The 23270-nt window shown below is 47.7% G+C and overlaps 1 protein-coding gene across 5 annotated transcripts in view; it reads left to right on the top strand.

The window, feature by feature from the left end:
- HDAC4 (histone deacetylase 4) overlaps nt 1-23270 on the top strand; it is a 190854-nt gene that overhangs the window by 22757 nt on the left and 144827 nt on the right. For all 5 annotated transcript variants that reach the window (XM_039382769.1, XM_039382767.1, XM_039382768.1 and 2 more), the window contains exon 2: nt 3216-3459. In XM_039382769.1, coding sequence (XP_039238703.1) covers nt 3438-3459 — 22 coding nt within the window. In that variant the 5' untranslated portion in view covers nt 3216-3437. The remainder of the gene's footprint in view (nt 1-3215; nt 3460-23270) is intronic.

Here is a 23270-nt window from a genome sequence, read left to right as displayed (position 1 = left end):
TGCTCCTGTTTCCGAGGTTTTTTTATTTTTAAAAATCCAGCAGGGCCCAGACTCTGAAATATTCTCCTGCTTGATCATCCCAGCCCTGTGTGCTACAGCTGGTTCAATGAGTGTGTTTTACACCCCTGCCTGTCTCAGCCTGCCCTTGGTTCCGCTCGGCCTTTCTGCCCCAGAGTCCCGACACACGCAGTGCCCTCCCCTGGATGCTCTCCCGAGCCCTTCCTGTGCTCTGTGCCTGGGGAAGGACTCCATGGGAAGGGCCAAAGCTGTCACTATGTGCCAGTGCTTGTTGTCTGCCAAGGCCATCCACGTAGGATCCCGGGAGGCAGCGGGATGAGCGCCGTGGCAGCAGTTCTCTGTCTGCCTCCTGGAGCCCGAGGTGCCCCCAGCCGCCCCCATCAAACAGGGGTGTGACCCTTCTGCCCAACCCTGTTGGTTCTGAGGTTCCTCCCGAGAGGCTCGTGCTGCTCTGAGCACACCCATGCCCGTCCCATCCTGTCTGGTGGCCCTGACCCAGTCCTTGCCTCAGGAGCCCGCAGGGAATGTGCCTCTGGAATGATGCTCAGGGTGGATGGACACTCTGTTCTTCTGTGCAGGCCAGAGGTGATTGCCCCGGTCCTGGAAGGCACTGGAGTAGAAGTTGAACAAACTCCGGTTTGTTTTTCTTTTTAATCTTATTTTATTTCTTTATTTTTTTTAAAATGAGATAATCTCCTTGGAAAACCCTCTGGACCTGCAGATATCCGAGGCATTGGGTTACACAGCGTTTTGCTTCTCCTGATGTAAGAAGTGTTTTCACTGAGACAGTGGCAAAGTGATGAGCTGGCATAAGAATTGTTGCAGGTGGGGCCCGATGGTCTCTTTGGAAATGCCTCATTGGTCTGCATCGAGATCAGAGCAAGGGGTAACCAAAAATTAGGGTTTGAGGGGGAGATAAGTTGGGCCCTGAGTGCTGTCTGTGTCCTGGAAAGAATCACGGAATCACAGAGTGGTTGGGTTGGAAGGGATCTTAAAGTTCATCCAGTCCCACCCCTTCCCACACCTCCAACTACACCTGGTTGCTCCAAGCCCTGTCCAGCCTGGCCTTGGACACTTCCAGGGATGGGGCAGAAGTAGGAACAGGTAAACTGGTGGTGCTGTCAAATGGATTTGGTGCCACTGTTTCAGTCCAATTTCCTTGGGAAATGAATCTGCCTCTTCCCACTGTTCATGCTCACATTTTCATCCTTGTGCTGTGAAAATGAGGAGGCAAATCTGGTGACACCATTGCAAATCCTTCTTGTCTACAGCTGAGATTGCTTCTGCTCTCCCAGTACCTGCTGGTCTGACTGGAAATAAATCATGGTAATGTCTTGCAAATGCCTGGTCTAAGCTGACCTGACTGTGCAACAGGACGTGCGGATTAATGGAACTGGAAGATCTTGAACATTTGGGATGGCAGAGGCTTGCAGGGATTAGAAATGACATTTAAGTGATTTTCTCTTGAATTTGACTCATAACATGAAGGCACGTTCCAGGTCCCTCAGAATGCAAGATGGAGCTTGGAGAGTGTAATGCTGAGACACTTGGGCTGGAGAGAAACAGCCAATTAAAGAGGGTTTTTAATGAAGTACAGCAAGGAAGGCCTTGTGTTCTGCAGCATCTGCCGGGGCATTATTCTGCACATCAGGGAAGGAACCTTGGGAAGCCCATCCTAAGCAATGTGGTGATTGGACGTGGTTTTGGTGCCTTCTTGAAAAGGAGCACACAAGTCTGGGTGTGATAGGAGCTCTTCCAAGAATAGATGGCACTGCTTGGAATGCAAGGGCACAGCTAAACTCTGGGCAGCTGCTCATTGTGCAAGGCAGGAGGAGTTCCCATCCCGGTGATCCCAGTGCTGCTGGAGGGCACCACTCCTTGGGATGTGCTGCTGGAGCAGTTTGGGGTGAGCAGAGTCAGCTGGATCCCTTGGGATGGGTTAAGGAGCTGGGTGCTGCCAGGGGTGACCTCATCCCTGTGGTGGGCTGGGGAGCACTGGGTGTAAACTGGTGATGCTGGGTGATGCCTGGTCAGGGCAGGAGGAGCCTCCTCTGGGTGCTGCCTGTTCACACCTTATCCCTGTATCCAGGAGAGGTGGGAGCCTCTGTGCTGAGGGATTTTTGGGTGCAAAGAAGGGAAATAACCCTTGTTGTCACATACTGTGCACGAAGGACACGGTGAGTTCAATCTGTTTGTTGGCTGGGAGGGACCAGTGGCAGGTGTGGTAGACCAGAGCAGAATCCCTGGGAAACCCCGCCTGGAAAACAGGGATGTTCGAGAATCACAGAATCCCAGACAGAGCAGAATCCCTGAGATACCCGCCTGGAAAACAGGGATGCTCAGGGATCATGAAATCCCACAAGGGTTTGGGTTGGGAGTGACCTTAAAGCCCACCCACCTTCCGTAGTCCACGCTGCTCCAAGCTCTGTCCAACCTGGCCTTGGACACTTCCAGGGATGGGCAGTACTGGATGTCACTTGGTGTAGTGCCAGAAAACCCCTGAGTGCCCCCAAAGTGAACGTCAGTCTGGGTTTATATTTTTGGGGGGCAGGGGTACATAAGGTTGCTGACTCTGTGGGTGCTTTTCCTCTCTTCTCCCTCCTTCTCTCTAATACACAGCTTAAAAATAATTAGGAATGGTGGATTTCCCCCCCCCCCTGGGGCAGGATGAAGTTGCTGCTTAGTAATCTGCTGGAGGCTTGGGTAGAGTGGGAGTGGAATTGATTGTGTGGGTTTTTTTCCTTCCTGCTCCAAGACCACTTCTTGGCACCGAGGGATTTTTCTTTCGGCTTCTTTGGGGAACAGATGCATGAAGCACAGTTACCACTCATACATATGGCTTTTAAAATATGGAAGCTGTTGGACTGAAGTGGCTTCATATGGTGCTGTTGGAGGATGAGAATTAACACGGAAGTTTGGGTTTTTAAGACTTGAATGTTGAAAAGTTGGGTTTTGAATTGTTGGGGTTTTTTATTTTGTTTTGTTTTTTTTTAAATAATGTTAAATGCCAGTCTGCATTTTCCCTGATTATTGATCAAAATAACATTTATAACTCTGAAAATTACTCTTTCTGCAGCCTTTAATGACTAAAATAGTATTGGAGTTTAATCTAGGGGATAAATAAGTTATACAATGTGTAATTTAAATGGTTGTTAATCTTAATTTGCTAACATAGACATCTTTTTCTTTAATTGCAGGTTCCCATTTTAAAAGCCATTAGAAGATATTCTGCCACCCTCTTGGATTACTTCCCATACAACTCAGCATGTCACTGTGCCCTGGATTTTATAAGGTGGCCATGATTTAATCCCCACTTCCAATTCCTATGTATTGGTGAAGCTTTGGAGCTCTTTTGAGCTGCTCTTACTCCGTGGAACTGATCTCGAGTCCCTTCTCCCAAGGACTAGACACTACCAGCAATGAGCTCCCAAAGCCATCCAGGTAAGGGCAACACCACCTGGAATTCCAGCCACCACCCCAAAACACACGGTATTTGCTGCACCAACGGACCTTTTGTGGTGTTGAAATGATAATCCAGCCCCTCTCCCTGTTCTTCTGCTTGGTTTAGAACTAAAACTTTGTGTGAAGGTGGAAAATGCTGTTGCTGTTACCAGAGTTACAAGGAAATCTTACCATTTCGGGTTTCTAATTGCTCTAAAATTTAGGTTTCTAATTGTGGCATCACTGGAAGCTGTTGGAGTTTTTCTGAGTCATTAACCAGATGTTTAATTTGTTAAATCTATGCTGATGAGCCTTCAGGATATGGAACGTACCTGTAAGGAATGGGCACGGTCCTGCTGGTGTCTTTACTGAAATTTAAGAAAACTCTTTGACTTTTAAAGTACTTTTTAATAGGAAAGAATAGTTTTGCTGGAACAGGAGTCAGTTGATCCACCTCACTGTTGTCTGGGGGATTGTCTCTAACGTGTCTTGTAATTTAAGACCCGATTCATCACTACAAAATTGGGCATTTCTGTCTGTCAGGAGGATCTGTAGCTACTCAGTTACCTGCTCTTGAGCTTAGAGGTGCCTCATACATTTGTATTTAGTGAGTTTTGGGTAACTTTGTGTTAGTTAGGCAGAGCTTTGTGAACTTTGGGAGAGGAATTTTAATTATCCTTTGGCTGTGTCAGTTTATGGTACAAAAAATGGCTGCTGGGAATCAAGTAATCCAACAACAACCAGGCACGTGGAAGGACTTATTTAACTCTGCCTCCGAGAGATTACTTCGTGACTTCATTTTAATCAGGTTTGGGTTAAGAGTTAAATAAGACTGAAGTGTTAGAAGCCAGCAAACAGCTCCTAAGACTTAAGGAACTGCTAATTTGTGGGCAAACAAATCCTGCAATAAATAAGGATGCTGGAGCTCCCAAGCAGCAGTGTTAAATCTCACACTCTCCTAGCAACTGGAACGAGTTTCTAAGTCTCTGAAATGATCAGTGTTATCAAAAAAGAAAAAACAAAAGTCTGGCCTCTCCTTCCATTATGTAGATTTCGAAACTATGAGGAGTTGGGAAACTTAAGTATACCTGGGACACCTCTTGCAAAGTGATGTTTTTCAAGAGATCTGTTCTTCAGAGAATGGATAATTGTTAGTTCAGTATTTTCCTGTCTCACTTCGGGGTGAGACTGGGGAGCCGTGGCCACCTGCTCTTGTTGTGGTGGGATACCTTAAATACCTCCCTGTATTCCAAACCCAGCCATGGATATTGCTTTGCTTCTTAGGGAGCAGCCCTCCAGATATCCAGGAAGTGGTGCTGACCTTCCTGGTTGGGTTGTGTTGATGGAACCCTGCTGCTGATTTCTCTTGCTTTCCTTTATAATTCGTCACCTGCCTCTTTTTTGTCCTGACTCTGCTGGTTCTGCTGCTCTGGCTCAGTGTGTCTGGAACACTAAAAGTCAGTTTGAGTTTCCTTTTTCTAACAACCATGTCTACAATGGGATGTGGCAGCCCAGCAGGATTGCTTTGGACACCCTGTGTTCCCCTGGGTGCTGGATTCTTACTTTGGGTTGAAGTTCTCCAGTTCATCATGGTGGTTTTTCCCCCCTGCCCGGTGTTCTTAGGGCTCATTTCTCTTTTAAGAGTCAGTTTTATAACAAGGAGCAGAAATATTTCCCAGCCCTTGCCAGAGATGACATCTGGACTTCTTATGTCAGTTGTGATAGGGGTGTTGATTATGCAGCTCGAGGTAATTATTCCTAATGATGTGCATTGTTTAAGGGATGGCTCTGGCTTAACTCGAGAGCCTATTAAACCTTGCTTCAGTGGGTACAAGCTTTCTTCTCTAATCTTCTCCAAACCCAGCACTAATGGGATGTTTTAGGAACAGTGCCATAAAGTTGTTGCAGGGTAGATGAATGAAAGTGGTTTGGGGGTCTCTTTCCTGTGCTTTTTCTTTATTGTCCTTTCACTCCTGTGAGAAGTGTTGGGCGCTGAGGGCTTCTCACGGAACAGGGTGAAGAGATATGGAGAAAACTAAGTTGGGGGAGAAAAGTGTGACTTCTTCCCCCATCACTGCCCCTTTTGTTGTGTTTTGGAGTGAGATTTCTCAGAGAACAAGGAGCAGCTTTTGGAGAAGCCGAATACCCAGGTGGGAAAAGTTAATCCTCAAGAACTTCGATGGGTGAATCAGTCTGAGCCCTGCGCACAGAGTGAAGACCTTGAGCTCTGTTTCCTGGGCTTGAAGGCTCTTTCCATGGTGTCCTTCTTGAAATCTGGGTTAAGACCAGCAGCTCTTGTGAGCTGAACTTGCCACAGAAACACGTGTGGAGCAGGAGAAGCTGGTGGGGTGCTGGTGTCCCTCTCGCTGCAGGCACAGTCAGCTCCCGGCAGGTGTCAGGGAGGTTTTGGAGATTCCTGGGCAGGAATGGGAGTTGCTTTGGGTGGGAAAGGGGCTGAAACTGGAGAGTGAGGTGACAGGAGGATGGGCTTTTCCCTGTGCTGTGCAGACCCAGCCAAGACCGAGCTCAGAGGCATCACGTGCTCTTTGGCTTTTGGCAGAGGAGCCGCCGCCTCTTCCAGTGCTGGAACAAAGCTGGAAAAAAACCGCGGAAATTCTGCTCCGAAAGCTCAAGTTGCTGCAAAGTATAATTAAGAAAATTAGGCTAATTAAGATAACATTTAGGATTATGACAAAGCTTGGAGGGGCAGGGGAAAGTGTGTTTAGTTTCACTCCTTAACCTGTTGGCCACGATTTAAACTTGCCTTATGTAACCCGTGGTGCTGATGGTGCTCACCTTACCCAGGCTCACTGGGCTGTGAGTATGTGGGGGGTTTTTTATAGGTTTTTCTTTTTTTGTACTTTGAGGTTTTTTCCTCTCTCATTGACCTTAAATGATTCCTTGCAGTCTCCTTCTCCCTCCCCTCTTAATTTTCAGTGGCTTGAGTTTCGCTCTCATTCGCTTCTTTAATCAGTAAAGATTGTTCTGCTGATACTGGTTATACATAAAGATTAGTTTTAAAAAACCAAAACACTTAAAGTTAATCACTCAACTGATTTGTATTTGTTTAAAGTTCACTTTCCTTTGTAAAAGCTGCAGATCTCCCTGTTCAATGGAGCATTTTGTGTATGAAATGTTATCTTGCAGGAATTAGCCAGTCTGAATGCAAATGCTCCATCCTTTTTTTCCGGAGCCACTCTTGCAGAGATGCAAATTTCAGCTACATTTTGCAGTGCTGAATGTTTGATAATTAGGAATATTGAAGTTTGAAGAACGTGCTTGCCTGGCTGGTAGGGGAAAAATCTGCAGGGGGATCATTAAGACTGAGAGGAGACACCGGGAAAGCTTCGTGTGATCACACAGCGCTGGGAAAACGAGTCGGGGAGTCACGTGCTGTGATTTGCTGGGCTGATAAGGACTTTTGTACAGGGTTTTATCTGCACAAAGCCACTCTCCTTTCATATTCCACTGCTCAACGAGGCATGGAAAGCCATTTCATGCAGCACACAGAAGAGCTTTCCCCCGTGAGCGTCTCCAGCGTTTTGCACCGTGCAATAAATATTTGATGGGTTCTCTTTTGAAAGATTAAGAAGTTTCTGTGGAGATGCATTTCAAAGCGGCTTTAAATGACACTGACCTACTTTCTGGCAGTAATGGGTCTGTCTGTGTAAGTTATCTGGGGGCAAGAGTGTTCTTTCAATAAACAGAAGGACTGGGGCGGTAAATTCCAGCCCTCCTTTGGCAGGTACTTGGTGGCTGTGCTCTGGAACAACACCTGGATGTGGCGTATCATGGAATCATAGAAGGGTTTGGGTTGGAAGGGAACTTAAAACTCATCTCATTCCACCCCCTGCCACGGGCAGGGACACCTTCCACTAGCCCAGGGTGCTCCAAGCCCTGTCCAACCTGGCCTTGGACACTTCCAGGGATTCCTGCTTCTCCCCACCAGTCTGATGCTGTGGGTCATTGCTGCTGGATAATTCTAGGCTTGGGCATTCAGGTTCCTGTTTACAAGTAAGTCATTGCTATGGTGACTGCAGGTCCAGTCTTCTTCTCTCTGGTGCTTTCTTTAATTGGAAATACAAAGATGTCTCCAGACCTGTCCTCTTCCCACATCGCCACATCTCTGCTTCATGGGAAGCTGAAGTTTTAGGGAAAAGTTCAACTGCTTGGCAGGCCCAGCAGAGGTAACAGGATGGTTGTCGATTCCCCATCCCTGGAAGTGTCCAAGGCCAGGTTGGACGGGGCTTGGAGCAACCTGGGCTAGTGGAAGGCCTCCCTGCCCATGGCAGGGGATGACACTGGATGAGCTTTAAAGTCCTTTCCAACCCAAACCAGTGGGATTCTGTGAAATAAATGCTTTGCACTTATTGATTAAAACTTTGAGGTTGGCTGTGGAGTAAAACTCAGCAACAAGCTCTGGCAGAAGAGCTGCAAACCTGTGCGGGTGGGAACTGGCCGTGTCTCCATCCGCTCCTCTTTCTTCAACCCACGGCAGGACACCTACTCCACCTGCATTCCAGTCCTTCCGTACGTGGGAGCTGAGCCTGTCCTGGATTTCCTCCAGGAACAGTGTCATTTTAAGGACCTTGAAAGTTTTAAGTCTGCTCCCATGAAACCTGTGAAGTTTTTGCTTTCTGGAGCATCAAATAGTTGGGACTTTCTGTACAAGGGTTTTATTGTACCCTCAAAAGAGAAGAATTGTTTTGTGCTTCAACTTGGGGTTCAAGTTGAAGTTCCTGCTAGGTCAGTGTCCCTGCCAAGTACGTTCCTCTCATTTCTGCCTTTTCTTTAAATGCAGTTCTTGCACTTAGGAATTCTTTAAAAGCCTGTTTCTAAGGGAAGTTTTTCAGCCTGTGATGTGTCCTGCAGTGCAAAGATGAGAAGCAGGTACTTGTGATGAGAGGCAGAGAACTCTGGATTATTTTGAATGAGGTACAGGGTAGGTAAAGGATATAAAAAAGGTCATACTTTTAAAGTCAGGTGATTCTATAATAATGTTTGAGATAGTCCTTGGAATCTTGTGTCTCAGTTGGAAAGGAGACAAACCTTTTTCTATGCGGTTGCTACATTTTTGTTACTCACTTTTAGTCAACCTCAGTTTGACCTGTATCTCATCTGTGTGTACCTGCCCAAATTACATTTGTTACTGGGCTAAACAGGATTTCTGGGGGTTTATTTTAAATTATTCAGCTTGTGGCCTTCATGCCAGGCTCTCACACTGATGAGGCTTCTTGGGGTGCCCTTGATGTGGGCAGATAATTGGGACAGAGCTGATGGAGAAGGACCACTTCAGTCATCCCACTGATTCTGAAAATGATATGAGAACAGGGGCAGAAAATCCACTTATTCCCAGAGGGATGTCAACCGTACACAGCATTTTTCATCCTTTAAGTCTGGGAATTTGGCTGTCTGGTACCTGTGCTTTGGCAGGTACTGCAAAAGGGAAAATAGGGCCTTATTTCTGAGAGCTCTTGGTCAAACTCTGCTGAAGATTTTTTTTAAAGTTGTTTCCACGTAGGACCCCAGGGAACGGCTGGAGCTGTGCCAGGGGAAGCTTAGGCTGGATCTCAGGAAAAGGTTCTTCCCCCCCAGGGTGGTTGGCACTGACCAGGCTCCCCAGGGCAGTGGGCACAGCCCCAAGGCTGCCAGAGCTCCAGGATAATTTGGATTATACTTTCAGGCTCAGGGTGGGATTGTTGGGGTGTCCTGGGCAGGGCTGGATGATCCTTGAGAGTCCCTTCCAGCCCAGGAGATTCCATGGTTCTGTGAGTCTGTGATATTGTTGGGTCAGGAAGAAGAGTGAGAAACAATTGCAATGACACTTCTTCTTTTGGTGCAGTTTTTAGTATATTTCTTCATCCTTTAACATCTGATTTTAGAGTCAGAAAACAGCCAGGAGTGAGTGAACATGGCATAGCAGGTGCCTGACTGGAGAAGGAAAAATTGTGGATGTGTTAGTAATTCACCCATCCTTCAGTAAAGGCTTTGTGATCCCTTTCTCCCCAGAACGTGCCAGATACCAGGAATTTCCCCACATGCTTTTATTTATTTATTTCATTATGGGTATTTAGGCCCTTAAGGAAGGGCTTTGAAGTGCACTGACACCTGCAAGGTGGGGTGGTCAAACCCCTGAGAAATGGGGCATAAAATTTATCATTCCTTTAAGAAAACTAAAATTGATACTTCAGCACATCTTTGAAACATCTTGTTTCTATCACCCAAATCGAAATACTGTCGTTTCATCCGTTATTGGGGGAAATCAGATGCCCCTGTTTGCCTGGAGAAGCTCAGCAGCTCTCCCTGTTCCCCCTGGGAATTGCTTTGGCTAATCCTTGAGGGACTGATGTGCTGAAATGTTGCAGCAGGTTTTTAGCCTCTCTGAAGGCTGATATTAAACTTCCCACCTATTGAAAGGTGAATTCCAGACAGGAATAACCTCAAGTGGGCTTTTTTGAGATCGTCCTGTCTCAGCTTGAAGGTCCCACCGTTGGCACCGGTTCTTGCGGGTGTTTTCAGGGGCCCACGAGCGTGTTTGGGATTCAGTGGGGAATTGTTCATCCTCCTTTGAACCCTGGCACCACGGGCTTTGCCAAGGAATCCACAGGCTGGGATTACTCTTCCCAGTGTTTGTAGCTGCTCTGCTCAACTTTGATGTAGCCACACCAGGTTTATTTTGAAGGCGTGAATTCCGGAGTGGGAGTAGGTTCTGCCAGATTGGCTGTGCAAGGTCAGCCCGGGGAGACTGGGAGCCTGTGGATACCTGGGAAAGGGGGGAAGAATGGGGAAGGTTGTGGCAACACCATTAAAATACCGTCTGAACCTCTAGTCATGTGTGATGGGGATTTTTTTTGGGGGGGAGGGCTGATAAAGTAAATTTTAGTTTATCAGTAAATTTTACTTTATCAGTCCCGTTTTTTTCCTTTCTGTCATTTTGGTTGTAGCAGGGGCTAAGTAATCCCAAATAATTCCTTTGACTTAACCCTGAACAAGCAGTTTTTTGCCAGTGCCACCTTCTCCAGAAGAAACTTCCAACCATGGGCAAGGAAGAGTTGCTTCCAGTGGAGGAAACTCTATGGCAGGGCTGGGATCAGGATGTTGGAGAAATTGCAGCTGAATTCAAAGAAATAATTCGTTAACAAAAAATTAAAAAAAAAAATCAATCCTGCCCCTTTGACTATTCTGGAATCTCTGCCCTCGTGTTGTTTGCAGCTGTTGTGTTGCCAAACCACATAAATAGCTTTCTGGGGCACATTGGAACTGGAATGGGAGCAAGGTCTGGTTTGGGAGGGTTGAACTGCCAGCCTTGGCTCCAGGTGACTCTTCTGTCCTGGGAGGCAGCGGCTGCAGTGGGGCAGCCCCGAGGGCTGGGGGGGCTGTGCCCATGGATAACTCCGTGCCCATGGATAACTCCGTGCCCATGGATAACTCCGTGCCCATGGATAACTCCGTGCCCATGGATAACTCCGTGCCCATGGATAACTCCGTGCCCATGGATAACTCCATGCCCATGGATAACTCCATGGAGCAGCTGGGAGGGGGGAAATACTCCCTCCCCTGGGTTGTTTGCTGAGGGATCTGAGGGCGGGTGGTTTGTGAACTACTTTTGTAAAGGTAGTTTTGATCAATTGACAGTTCTTCAGGCAGGAAGCCCTTAAAGCCTGGTGATTTTCAGGGAATCCATTGAGAGCTGTGTTTTGCTCTTCTGTGTCAGCACTTCAGACTCACACTGTCTGCTTAAACAGACTTAACCCCTCTGTTTACCGTGACCTTTATTTTGTGCTGCCTATAAAAGGAAACAGGTTAAAACTCTTTTCACTCCCGATCTAGAAAATGCTTGAGCTGCTCCTATGGGAAGACAGAAAAACCTGAACTAGAGCAAGCAGAATCACAGGATATTCTGGGGTGGAAGGGACCCACAAGGATCATCGAGTCCAGCTCTTAAGTGAATGGCCCTTCCAGGGGATTGAACCTGTGACCTTGGCATTATTAGCACCAAGTTTTAACCAACTTCTCTAGTCAAAAAATAACCCACAACAGTAAAAAGACCATACAGCAAACTCTGAAAAGTCCATCCAAGTATTGAATCTTTGATGTCTGTCACTTTAGGAAAAAAATCTCTGAAACTTCCAAGAACTTGCTTTATTCTAACTAAGGTGCCAGTGGTCTCACAGGACCCCTGCCAGGAGAAGGCATGTGATCCTCACAGCTTACCAAAACCAGGAGAAGGGCTTTGGCATCTCTTCCCTGCCAGCAGCAAGAATCTGATTGGCATGAGATGGCTTTTTCCCTTCCTTTTTTTTTCCCTTTCCAGCAGGTGGAAGGCCTGTTCTGCAGGCTCGGAGCTCTTGACAGGTTTATCGTGATGCCTTCTTGGCAGGTAGGGCTGGTGCTGTTCCTTCAGTCTGCATTAAACCCTTTCCTTTGGATTTTGAATTTCAAGTGGAGCTTTGTGCAGCAGCTCTTTCAAACAGGTGATGGGACTGGTGCCTCTTTTCCTCCTTTGGATCCCCAATGGCAGCAGGTTGAGCCAACCTGGAGGGTCACTGCCCCTCAGTCACCACCTCCACCTCCCCCAAATGTATCTGAGGCAGTTTCATCTGAACAAACACAGCATCAGGTTGTGTTGACAGAGGTTTGGGAAAGCTCTGATTTAGTCTTCTCACGTATTTTCTTTTTCACAAGGAAAGTTATGAAATAGTTCTGTTCTGGCACTGCTTGCTGGTGAGTTCTGAGTCCTTCTAAAGAAGCTGCTGTGGAAAAGTTGCCCTCTTAATCCTTTCCCCCCCCCCCTCCTCTCTTTTTGATCGTGTTGGTCATTCTTGTTGTTTTTAGCAGCTCACCAAAGCGCTTACAGAGAATTCCTGCTCCTCCTGCACTGATTAATTCCTGGCAGGGAGCACCAAGTGGCTCTTGCGTCAATAAATCGTCACAACCTTTGCTTGTCTCTGTCAGCGTAAATACACTTGGACTCCAGCAGCCCCCAAAGCGGGCCAGAGGTTGCCAATTTTGCAGCTGCAAAGCGGTCAAGTCCAAGAGTGCACGTTTGGGGTGGCAGAGCTGCTGCATCTCGGGTTACAGGCCCCCTTCCCACCCACCCCCCCCTTAACGTTTTGGCTTCTGGAATTTTACTTTATCTGTAAAAATTGATTTAAACTCAGAGGATAATTTTTTCAAGTACGTTTGTTGGATTTACTAGGGGAAAAAAAGGTGTTTGTGGCGATGCCTTTGCCGCAAATCCCACCTCAGCTGCCTGGGATGTGTTTGTGTGAGCGGGGAAGGGAAGATCCCTGGAACCCAGGGCTTAGCTGGTTGTCTCCAGAGAGCTCAGGGGCCATCCCAGTGTGTGTCACTTGTGTCACTGCTCTGCTACAGAACTGTCACCTGGCAGAGGCAACCGAGCTTGGAGGAGCATCCCCTGTGTCTGCTCCGTGCTCTCCTTGGTTTTGGGTTCTCCTGAGTGAAGGCAAACTCGTTTCACTTCCTCACCTCTGGTGGTTTGTGAGGCTCGTTTTTGAGCTGCCTTTTTTTTTTTTTTTTTTTTTTTTTTTTTTTTTTTTTTTTTTTTTTTTTTTTTTTTTTTACTTTACATCAATTCTGATGTTTGCTTTTGTCAGGGAAACTGTGGATGGTGTTGCACAAAGGAACGTGATGTTTGGGGAACGATTGCCCAAAGGAATTGGGCAACAGTGACTTGATCTTTAGATGTTCCAGCCACCAGATGAAAGAAACTTTCTACAAAACCCTTTGCTGGAACAACTGTTGTGCAAACCAGGTGCTGAAAGCTGCTGGAAATGGGGGGAGAGGAACCTGGTGAAGGGGTGGGCAGGTTTCAGAGCTTCATTTTGGGGACACGTGGTGTCTGTATGTATTAAGTAGGAGAGAGAAACCCCTGAAATGTTCTCCTGCTGGAGACACCACAGAAATGCCTGTGAGTGGTGGATTTAGATTTAAAGACCTCCTTCCCCTATCACAGAGTAGCAGCAGTGGGACACTTCAGTCATCACTCTGCCCTTTAATTCCCGCAGGGAAGCTCGAGGGAGCTGCTGGAGAGGCTGGAATGATCCGTGTGCTGCTGCTTGGCAGTGCAATCAGAGGGTGGGATGGACCCTGTTGGTTCTCCCAGACTCCAGAGGTTTCTCCTTGGAGAATGCCCTGATGGAACAGCTCGTTTGGGTTTTCTGGGAGCATCTCCCTCCTCCCACTTGCACCACTGAGCCGAAGCCTCCCCAGCTGCCCTGCCTGGAATGGAGTAGTTGAGCAGCTTTGATAAGAATATTTTATAAGTAAGAATATTTCTAAAATTTAGAGATATTTTTTTTTTTTTTTTAATTCTCCTAATCTGTATCTAAATACAATCAAAAACTGCTGGTGGAAGGGTGGGGAAAATTCCTCGACATCGCACTTGTGGATGAAAGCAACTTTTGAAAGTTACTTTTGCCAGTTTTGAGAAACCAGCTGTAGCTGCTCTAAACCAAACTGTTTGTTCCACCAGAAACTCCTGCAGATACTCTTCCTGTGCTTTGAAAAACAACCAGGGGGGTGATGCTGATGCCCCATGCCCCTGCTGCAGGCAGGAGGAAGCCTGGAAGGACAGGCCTAGGTGGGATTTGGGTCTGGAAATACTTTAAGAGGCAGGACACCTGTTTGGTGAGAAAACTGTCCACTCAGAGTTGCCTTGCACTGCCAAAGAGTGTGGCTTGTTCTCAGCCTGACTAAGGGATTTGAGAAGCTCTGTATTTTCTCGGATTTTTCATCTTGTTCCAAGTGTTGGAGCTGCAGCGTCGGTGTCTCCCCTTTGCCTTCCTCCGCCTGTCTTCCATTTCAGACTGGTACTCGTTGAGATCTACCTGTGTTGATCAATTTTAATGCAGAATATGTGCACACAGTATTCCCCCAGCCCTTTTTTCCCAGTGGAGCTTGAGAGTGAAAATCCATCAATCAGGCTGGGACACGGTGTGGTTGTTCCCTCCCTGGAGCTGAGGGTTGGTTCTGGGCTGGCCATCACACACTGAGGAGTGTCTTTGACTTCCTTTGGGCCTGGAGGCAGCTTTTTTATGGAAAGGGATGTAAGGCGTTGGAACAGACTGCCCAGGGCAGTGGTGGAGTCCCCATCCCTGGAAGTGTTCAAAGAACGTGTGGATGTGCCACCTGAGGCCGTGGTTTAGTGGGACACAGTGGTGGTGGTGCTGGGCTGCAGGTTGGGCTTGATGATCCTAGAGGGCTTCTCCAACCTTAATGATTCCATGATTCTGTGGAGTCCCTAGAGGTACTTGTGAGACATCCCTACCCTGTCTCATGGCTGTTCCAGCATCTCCCTTTGCTGGAGCTCATTCCTGGAGCATGGACAGGGTTTGGTGGGATGCCCTGGGCAGTGTTTTTGTAAATTTGGGATTGGCCAGCTGAGCAGATGCTCTCAGGGGAAGCCAGGCCTTACTTGCCTTGCTGTTGTCCCCCTAAGGCTGCAATTCCTGTGGCACCCTCATAATCCCGAGCTGGAAAGAGAGCAGAGCACAGCATCCCACACATCCCTTGGGACTTCGGGCAGGACCAAGGGGCCCTTGGAGCCTAAAACTGTATCAGCTTTCTTCCTTATGGAAGGAATTTCAAAATAGCTTCATATGGACTCTACAGTTCCTTCTTTGCTGCTCATTTTGGTTTGTATTTCTCTGTGGAAGCTGCTTTCTTCGGGAGGGGCTGGCTGGAGGATCCTCAGGAGCCGCCGGTCACGAGAGCTGGATTTCTGCGAGGGATGGTGAGCTGGGATCAAGGACTGTGGTTGTGGTGCTTCAGTTTGCTTTTCAGGCTCCCGAAGCCACAGAGCTCTGCAGGAGGAGCTTGTTTTTATTCAGAAATAATTCTGTAGTAGTTGGTTTAGGCACGTACATGTTTGTGGCTTTAGCAGGCAGAGGCAGGAGACACGGTTGTGTTGGAAGATAATTTGTTTTGCTAGAAACTCCTTTTTTCTCTTGCAAGAAACAAGTGTGGGACTGTTTCTTTTGAACTGCAGTGGCTTCCCTCCCCCCCCCCATCCCCCCAGTATCTCCACCTGGAATTACTTTGCACTAAGAAGCATTAAGTAGTGTTTAGGAACTGTTGGTAAGATTGGTCTCTGGCAAAGATACAATCTCATGGACATCTCTCAGAGGTTTTGAGCAGAATGCTCAATATTCACTGTTTTAATATCTTTTTGTTACTGTTTTCCACCTGTGTTCATCATGTCTGTGAGCTCCACTGGTCTGGTCACATTGACAAGCTGTTAATGACGTCTTGGTTTGTTAATATATTCTTTGTATTGCAAAATTCTAAGTGATTTATCAGCTTAGATCCCTGTTATTTATCACTCTGCCTCTTCCAAGTGAATCATTTTGCTGACTGAGCCACGGAGGGGATACCTTTGTGCACAGGGAGAAAAAAATCCCACAGGGAGGCGTTTCTCCTTCCTCCTCCCAGACTGAAACCAGTGGTGGCTGCTGGACACTCACTAGTCTCCTGCTGAGTCCTTTAATTAGAAAATGTCTCACTTGGAGCTTCCACATCTCCTGACTCAGGCCTGGGATGCAATCAGAGGTGTCTGAGCTGCCCCATCGTACTTTCAGCTCAAGCCCTTGTTTAGATGCTGAGGAAATAAATTAAACCATGTGAGGTTTGTCCCCTCGGTGCTGGATTGGGCCGTGGCAGCTCAGCCCTTGGTAGGGGAAGGTGATGGTGGTGCCAAAAGCTCAGGGGGTTGGGCACAGGTGGGACTGTTGTGGTGGCAGCCGTGGTTTGGTGGCCACGTGTGGCTCTTCATTAATTAAACAGTGGCTGTTCCCAGTCTTGCACGTGGCACAGTTGGCTCCCCACTGCTCCCAGCAGGTGAAGCTATGGCAGGAAAACACCTCCAGCTCGGGAAGACACAATAGCTGGGGGTGAGGCGTGTGGAGGATGTGGGATTTGTGCTACTCAGAGGCAAAAATAGCATCATTTCTAATAGTAAAAGCGAAGCTCCTGTGTGTTCTGCCAGCCTGGAGTGAATGGAGGAGTAGTTGCTTACAGATGACAAGCAGGGATGAATAAGCACTTAAAAATTTTGGTGCTGAAGGAACAGCTTTTGCATCGTGGCCTCTGAGCAAGTCCCAGCCTTGCAGCCCCTGTGCTGCTGTCACTTGCTGCTCTAAATTGGGAGGCATGGAATTAAAACTCCCTCTGCATCCTCCAGCTGCCCTGGGGGGTTCCCTCTCCTGGTTTTTTTTCTTTTCCCCCCTGCTGCAATGACAAATTTTTGCCTCAACAGCCCATTTTGCTGTAGGGAACTCCCAAAAAAGCAGCTGCCTTTGAGTAACTCGCTGGGATTTCTTAGATTGTAAAGAAGCTGTTGCAGTTGAATTGTTTGAAGTGTGGAACACGACCCTGATGTGCTTTCATGGATGGACTCCTAAAAAATCTCTTGAAGGCAAAATGGAAGACTTGAACATAGGAATTTGGATGCTTCCAGAACAGCAGCAGGGTGGGGGTAGGTGTCTTGGAGTAAGGAACTGCCATCCCTTGTGGGGATGTTGGCTGGAGCAGCTCTGCCTCTGCTCTGGGCTCTTTTCCTCTGTGTTTCAGGGATTTTCAGGGGATTTCCTTAGGACACCTGAAATATTTGAGCTGTTGGATTTTTTGTAATGGGAGACAGCATTGTTTTGTTGCTTTTTTCCTCTTTTTTTTTTTTTTTTTTCCCTTTTTCCTTTTGTCTTCCCCCAAGCTGCTCTTGGAGTAGCTCTTTGTGGGCTTTGTAAGAACCTAGTCCAGGGTGAAAACATTCAGAGGGGAAAAACACCTCATGGTAAGAGTGCAATGCATCTGGTTTGTTCTAAAAGAATACTACTACTTCTACTACTACTATTAATTGCCTGCTTGCAGCTCAATGATAAACTTATTAAGACATGGCCAGAAGTGATTTGTGACCAGGAAAATATCCTTTTTCCTCACGTGTTTGCTGGAGTTGGTGGCAGAGACACTTGTAGTACCTGAGGAACGGGCTCCTTGAAAAGTGGTATTTTAGAGCATTTTTCCACTTGTCTGCACATGACTAATGCCTTCCCTGTTTCTGATGTCATCTGAGGGAATGTGTGCAGATTTATGGAAGGAGAAGGTGAGGAGAAAAGCCAGTAAGTGGCCTTTGGAAATGAGCAAGAATTGCAGTGATATCCATCAGTGCTTTTATTATTTTTCATATTTGGCTCCAGCTTAAATGTCACTAATCTCCTACTCGGAGAGGTCCCATCCACAGGGAGTCTTGGCAGGTGTTTTCCCACCACAGAACAGGGATCTTGTACCTGCTCTTGTTGGTTTGCTCCCTTACAGGACACATTTTACACCCTCAGATTGTAGTGATTGTTCCTCTGCCTCTTTTATTCCTCTCACACAGAGTGGGGGCCTGTGTTTGCTTCTCTCAAGAAGAACTTGCCAAAATGGGCAAGTTCCTGTGGGACTTGGGCTTTCCTGAAGCTCTAAATCCCGTCTTAGAGTGGGTTGTACCTGCAGGTTTATCTAGACCAGAGTCCTGCCTGACAGTGAGCAGCACGAGATGTTTGGGGCTGCTAAGAAACAAAACAGGGAACCCAGGATGAGCACAGAGTATAGAATAATGTTAGATGAATGTAGAATTCTGGCTATTCTGGTGCTTTGTAATGTGCTTTTGCTGGCCCAAAAAGTGCAGGTGAAGAAGGCCAAGCTGGCAATTAAATGTGCAGTGAGAAGCTTGGGGGTAACTTAAAAGTCTGGGGACGCTTTTGTGAACGCAGTTTTCCATGGCCATGGGATCTGTGAATGACTGAGGATTATTCCAGCTCGAACCTGAGAGAGCAGCACCGGAGCAGCCGAGCTGTGTGCCTGTGCAGCCCGTGGTGTGTTCATCCCTGCCTGCTGTGTTTTGGGGAGGGAGGGGGGTCACTGGGCCCCGTGTTCAGCTGAGTCAGCTCTATTAGCACTGCATGACTTCCTGAATTGCTGCCGAGGAAGGATGTGCTGTCCACTCAGAAGAAAGTTTGTAGTGTCTGGGGACAAGGTCAGCAAAGTGGATGCCCGATTTCCAAAGCTGGCCACGTGCTGTCCAGGCTGTGAATCACCCTGACAGCACAAGGGACTGACAAGTACCGGGGTCTGGAAGAAAAGGAAAGCCCCACATGAGAAGGTGGAGGAAGGCCCCGGGAGGTTGCACTCGGTTAGATAACAGGGCAGGGTGGAATTCGCGTTTGCATCATTACAGTTGGCACTTGCTGAGCGTAAACTTGTGTGTTCCCTGTGGCCTGTTCGCACAAACTTTGTCTGCACAGCTGCGAGCGCTGTCGTGCGCACATCCAATTCCTGAGCTGCGCCGGGAGACGCGGCGTTTTCCATACGGCATTTTCTGTTACAAACACGCCCACACTCCCCAATCGCTCTGACTTGGTCTGACTTTCCCTTTGTGAGCTGTTTGTCTCGAGTGCTTTGTCTGCCCCGCACGCCCCGTGTGTGGCATAGCTGGGATTTTTGTGCCGAGGAATGTAAACACCAAATCCGAGCCTCGAAGAACTCCGGGGCTCTGGTGCATCATCTGTTTGTTATGTAACCTGATAGAATGGGAGCGAAATAGAAACCAGATGTCAAGGCAGAGCAATTGCAGTTTTTCATCTGCGAGTGTTGCAGTAAATGGGCTTTGTATTCCTTCCCCCCCTCCCTTTTTATTTGGGAAAGTGCTGCAGGGGAGCTCGGAGCTCTCAGCGTGGGTCTTGCTTAAAGACTTTGTTATTCTGCACTTGTGTTCTTTTACGTAATTGGAGCCTGTGTGCTGCTCCAGAACGAGGAGTGAGCCTATTCCCAGCTTAAAATGAGCTGGACAGAACTGCTGAATCCCGGGAGAGCCCCTCGGTGTGTCCGGCTCTGTGGGTTACACGGTCAAGGCACTAAATTTAGCAGCCCGAGTGAAGCTGCTTTACTGATCAAGTTTGGGAAGGAAATCCTATCAAAGAAGGTTTGGTACAGACTGTGCTAGGGATTCCAGAGCTGGAGGAACATCTGGGAGGGGAGCAGATGGGAGCTGCACTGAGCTCGTTTTCTCCAATTCAGGAGGATAAGAGGGAAAATGGATAATCATCGATTTTTCCTGGTGGGGAAATGGATTCTTCCACTGCTGGTTTATCCCAGAGGTTTCTCTGTGCTGTCTTCCATTAAATAAGGCAACCCCTGTGCTGAGAGACAAATCAATACACGTCTGTCTTCGTCTCCATGTGCATCCTCACAAGTCAGGGGGGTGTGTGATCTCATCATGTGGGAGCTGACATGGATTCTCCTCTTCCCTCCTGTTTTCCATCCTCCTGCGTTGATGTTGGTTCTTTTGTTGCTGAAGATTTATTCCCTGCCCTTCTGTGTTGTAAGCTCAGAAGCCAGCAGAGCCTTGCTGCTGGAGTCCCCGCTTGGAGGAGGCCACGGTGGCTGGAGATCCGATTTTCCCATGGGAGCAGGACGGTGCTGGGAGCCGCTTCAGGCATCCCCCTGTTAAATACAGATAACTTCAAGAAACCCTTAAATCAGCTGTATGTTCCAGAGGAAGGAAGAATTAAAGGTACTTGCTCCTTCTAAATTTATTCCTTTAAAACCCAGCAGAGAAGGAAGAGAAGGGATCACTGTGAACACTTGTTCCCAGCCTTTTCCAACAGCATCCAATCCATGCCGCCTCTCCTTTCAAGGACAGCATGGAAAGAGGACTTGGGTTCATTGTGTGGTTACTGCTCAGCTCTACTGACACTTCTACGAGTTCCCAGTGGAGTCTGAGCTGAGCTTGTGGGAAGGTGGCAAATATTAAGGGAAGGAGGCTGGATGGGATCAAAATGCAAAAAAGGGTCTGTTTTCCTCATGTTCTTCAGAAACAGAAATGCCAGATCCTCTGAGAAAGTTTGGATGGGAACAGGGACTTACTTGGCTGTTGAAAGTTGTTTGGTTGTTTCCTCTTGTAACTTGTTCTGATCCCAGGATTTCGATTCAGCCTTGGAATACTGATTGGTGTGGGTTATGTTGTAACTTTGCATGGCCTGCCCTTCCCCTCCTGTCCTTTGGCCAGTTGGGTTGTTCCCGGGAAGGATGAAGCTTCCTGAGAGAGTCCATTCCCCTAAATCAAAGATTTTACTGTTGAAGACACTTTTCTCCCACATGAGGCATTTATAGGGAACTTTACAGCTGTAAGGAGGCAGCCCGTGAAGTCCTTGGAATGGCAGTGAAGCTGGAGCTGAAGGCAGAATCAGATGTTCCCAGGTGGAATTCCTTCCTTTCCCAACTCTTTCCTTCTGGGGAAGAGGTCAAGGGGAACCTTGTTGCTTTCTACAAGTACTTGACAGGAGGTTGTAGTGAGGTGGGGGTTACTCTGTTCTGCCATGGGTGAGGTGAAAGGGCCTCAAGTTGCACCAGGGGAGGTTCAAATTAGGTATTAAAAAAAAAAAAATCCCTGAAAAAGTGGTCAGGCATTGGAATAACTTACTCAGGGAGGTGGTGGAGTTTCTGGAAGCATTGAAGAGGCTTGTGGGTGTGGTTTAGGGGTGATTATGGTGGGGTTGGTTGGACTGGATGATCTTGAAGGTCTCTTCCAGCCTTGATGATCTTGTGATTCTTTGTAAATGGAGACTGTGGAGCCCAGATGTGATCCCCAGGGTCACCACGGAGAACATCCCCTCAGGTGGGTCATGAGGGGTGTTTGACCAGCTCTCCACAGAGAACATCCCCTCAGGTGGGTCGGAGGGATGTTTGAACAGCTCTCCATGGAGAACATCCCCTCACATGGGTCATAGTGGGTGTTTGACCATCTCTTCACGGAGAACATCCCCTCAGGTGGGTCATGGTGGGTGTTTGACCATCTCTCCATGGAGAACATCCCCTCAGGTGGGTCATGGTGGGTGTTTGACCATCTCTCCATGGAGAACATCCCCTCAGGTGGGTCATGAGGATGTTTGACCATCTCCCCATGGAGAACATCCCCTCAGGTGGGTCATGGTGGGTGTTTGACCATCTCTCTATGGAGAACATCCCCTCAGGTGGGTCATGAGGGCTGTTTGACCAGCTCTTCACAGAGAACATCCCCTCAGGTGGGTCATGGTGGGTGTTTGACCATCTCCCCATGGAGAACATCCCCTCAGGTGGGTCATGGTGGGTGTTTGACCAGCTCTCCATGGAGAACATCCCCTCAGGTGGGTCAGAGGGATGTTTGACCATCTCTCCTGCAAAGGCACTTTGTGAAGGTGTCCATCTTTTTCTCTCCTGGCTAAGCTCTGGGAGGCCAGAGGATTGGGAAGCTCTGTGGCCTGTTCCTCATGGAAATGGTCCTTGTGCTGTGGTGACTCTTGTGTCACTGAAACTGGGCCTTAAACCCCTGGGAATGCCCGATGGGAATGTTGGCCGGAGCATGTGGTGGACAGAAACGTCTCCTTTCAACCTGAGTCCCAGAGGACTAGTTGTAAGAAGGAAAACAAGTCAACCAAGGAGGAGTTGGGCTTGACTCCCCTGTCCTGTTGGCTGTGAGCAGCCTCCGTGCCCGGAATCCGGAGCCAGGGGATCCCGTGTTTTCTGGGGACAGAGATGCTGGCAGTGGCAGTCACATGTCACCGGGAGCTGGTACTATAAACACAGCAGCTCTGGAGAGCGACCTTCAGCATGGCTTCCAACCTTCAGCATGGCTTCCAACGCTCCGGGGTTATTTTTAACCTGTCTGGGGAAATTTCCAATACAAAGGCTGGTGCCAATCTGATCCCTGTGCTTTCCCAAATCCTTATCTTTTGCTTTCTAGTGCTCTGACGCATCAGATGGAACAGCAAGTTTCGGGCTCGGGGAAAGCTTTTGCTTTTATGTCCACGGCACCAGAGAGAAAGAAATATTTCAACTCTGTTTTTGCTGCTAAACAGATTTATTTTTAAAGAGTTTTTTTTTTTTTTTTCCCCAAGATGGATTTTTATGCTATCTTAGTTTAGTTTTTATTTTTTTAAGAAAAATACTTGAAGCGGGGTTTAAAAATAGCTGAAGGCTGCACTTTGATTAGGTTGCTGTGGCACTGACGTCAGAGGGTGACATTTATCTCTGTAGGATTTGCCCTGTTGACTAAGGCTGTATTTACACAAATGGGGATATTTCTGTCCCCTGTGGGGGGAACAAGCTCTGCTCCAGCCGTGTCCTTGCCCTCAGTATTCCTGAACTCTGACTTTCTCCCCTACTGGCTTAATTTTATATGGCAGCAGGGAGTTTGTGACGTGTGGGAGGATCGTTGTAGGTGTTTGTGTTGCCGTGGTGGTGGTGGTTTGGTGGAGGAGGACACTGAACTGGATTGGACTTGGTAAAACATAAAGTGGGAGCTGTGTGGATCCTGGCTGGATGGCTTCCTGAGCAGACGGGTGACGGATGTTCTACAGAGAGGAATTCTAGAAAATAGGACCTACAGAGGTGAAATAGGAGCAGTTTCAGCCCAGCGTGGCTTTGAGTGCAGCACGTGCATTTCTCTGCCACTTATTTGATGTTTTCACTCAGAGTAGTTGCTCTAATTCACTTTTTTTAGTTTTAATTATTGCGAAGTTACAAGTCTGTTTTTATAGGGAGTCCCAAGCTAAAGCTGTTGATCTGGCAAATACAAATTGCGTGTTCAGCTGCTGGAGCTTCTCGGACCCTCTCCCCTGTCCCCAGAGTTTCCGTGGTCCCAAATCCCACTGTTTCAACAGCAGCAGAAAGCACTCATAGTTTCCTGTAAGCACTTGTGTCTAAAATCTGGTTCCTGGAGCATGAAGTGTCCCAAAAGGAAATTTTCATGGAATGGTTTTGGGTTGGAAGGGACC

The sequence above is a fragment of the Pipra filicauda genome, unplaced genomic scaffold (genome assembly GCF_003945595.2).
Source record: "Pipra filicauda isolate LSUMZ 115617 unplaced genomic scaffold, ASM394559v2 scaffold282_size1924045_pilon, whole genome shotgun sequence".
In the NCBI taxonomy this organism is placed as follows: Eukaryota; Metazoa; Chordata; class Aves; order Passeriformes; family Pipridae; genus Pipra; species Pipra filicauda.
The sequence above is the reverse complement of the archived record's forward strand: the minus strand, read 5'-3'. Positions and strand labels throughout refer to the sequence as shown.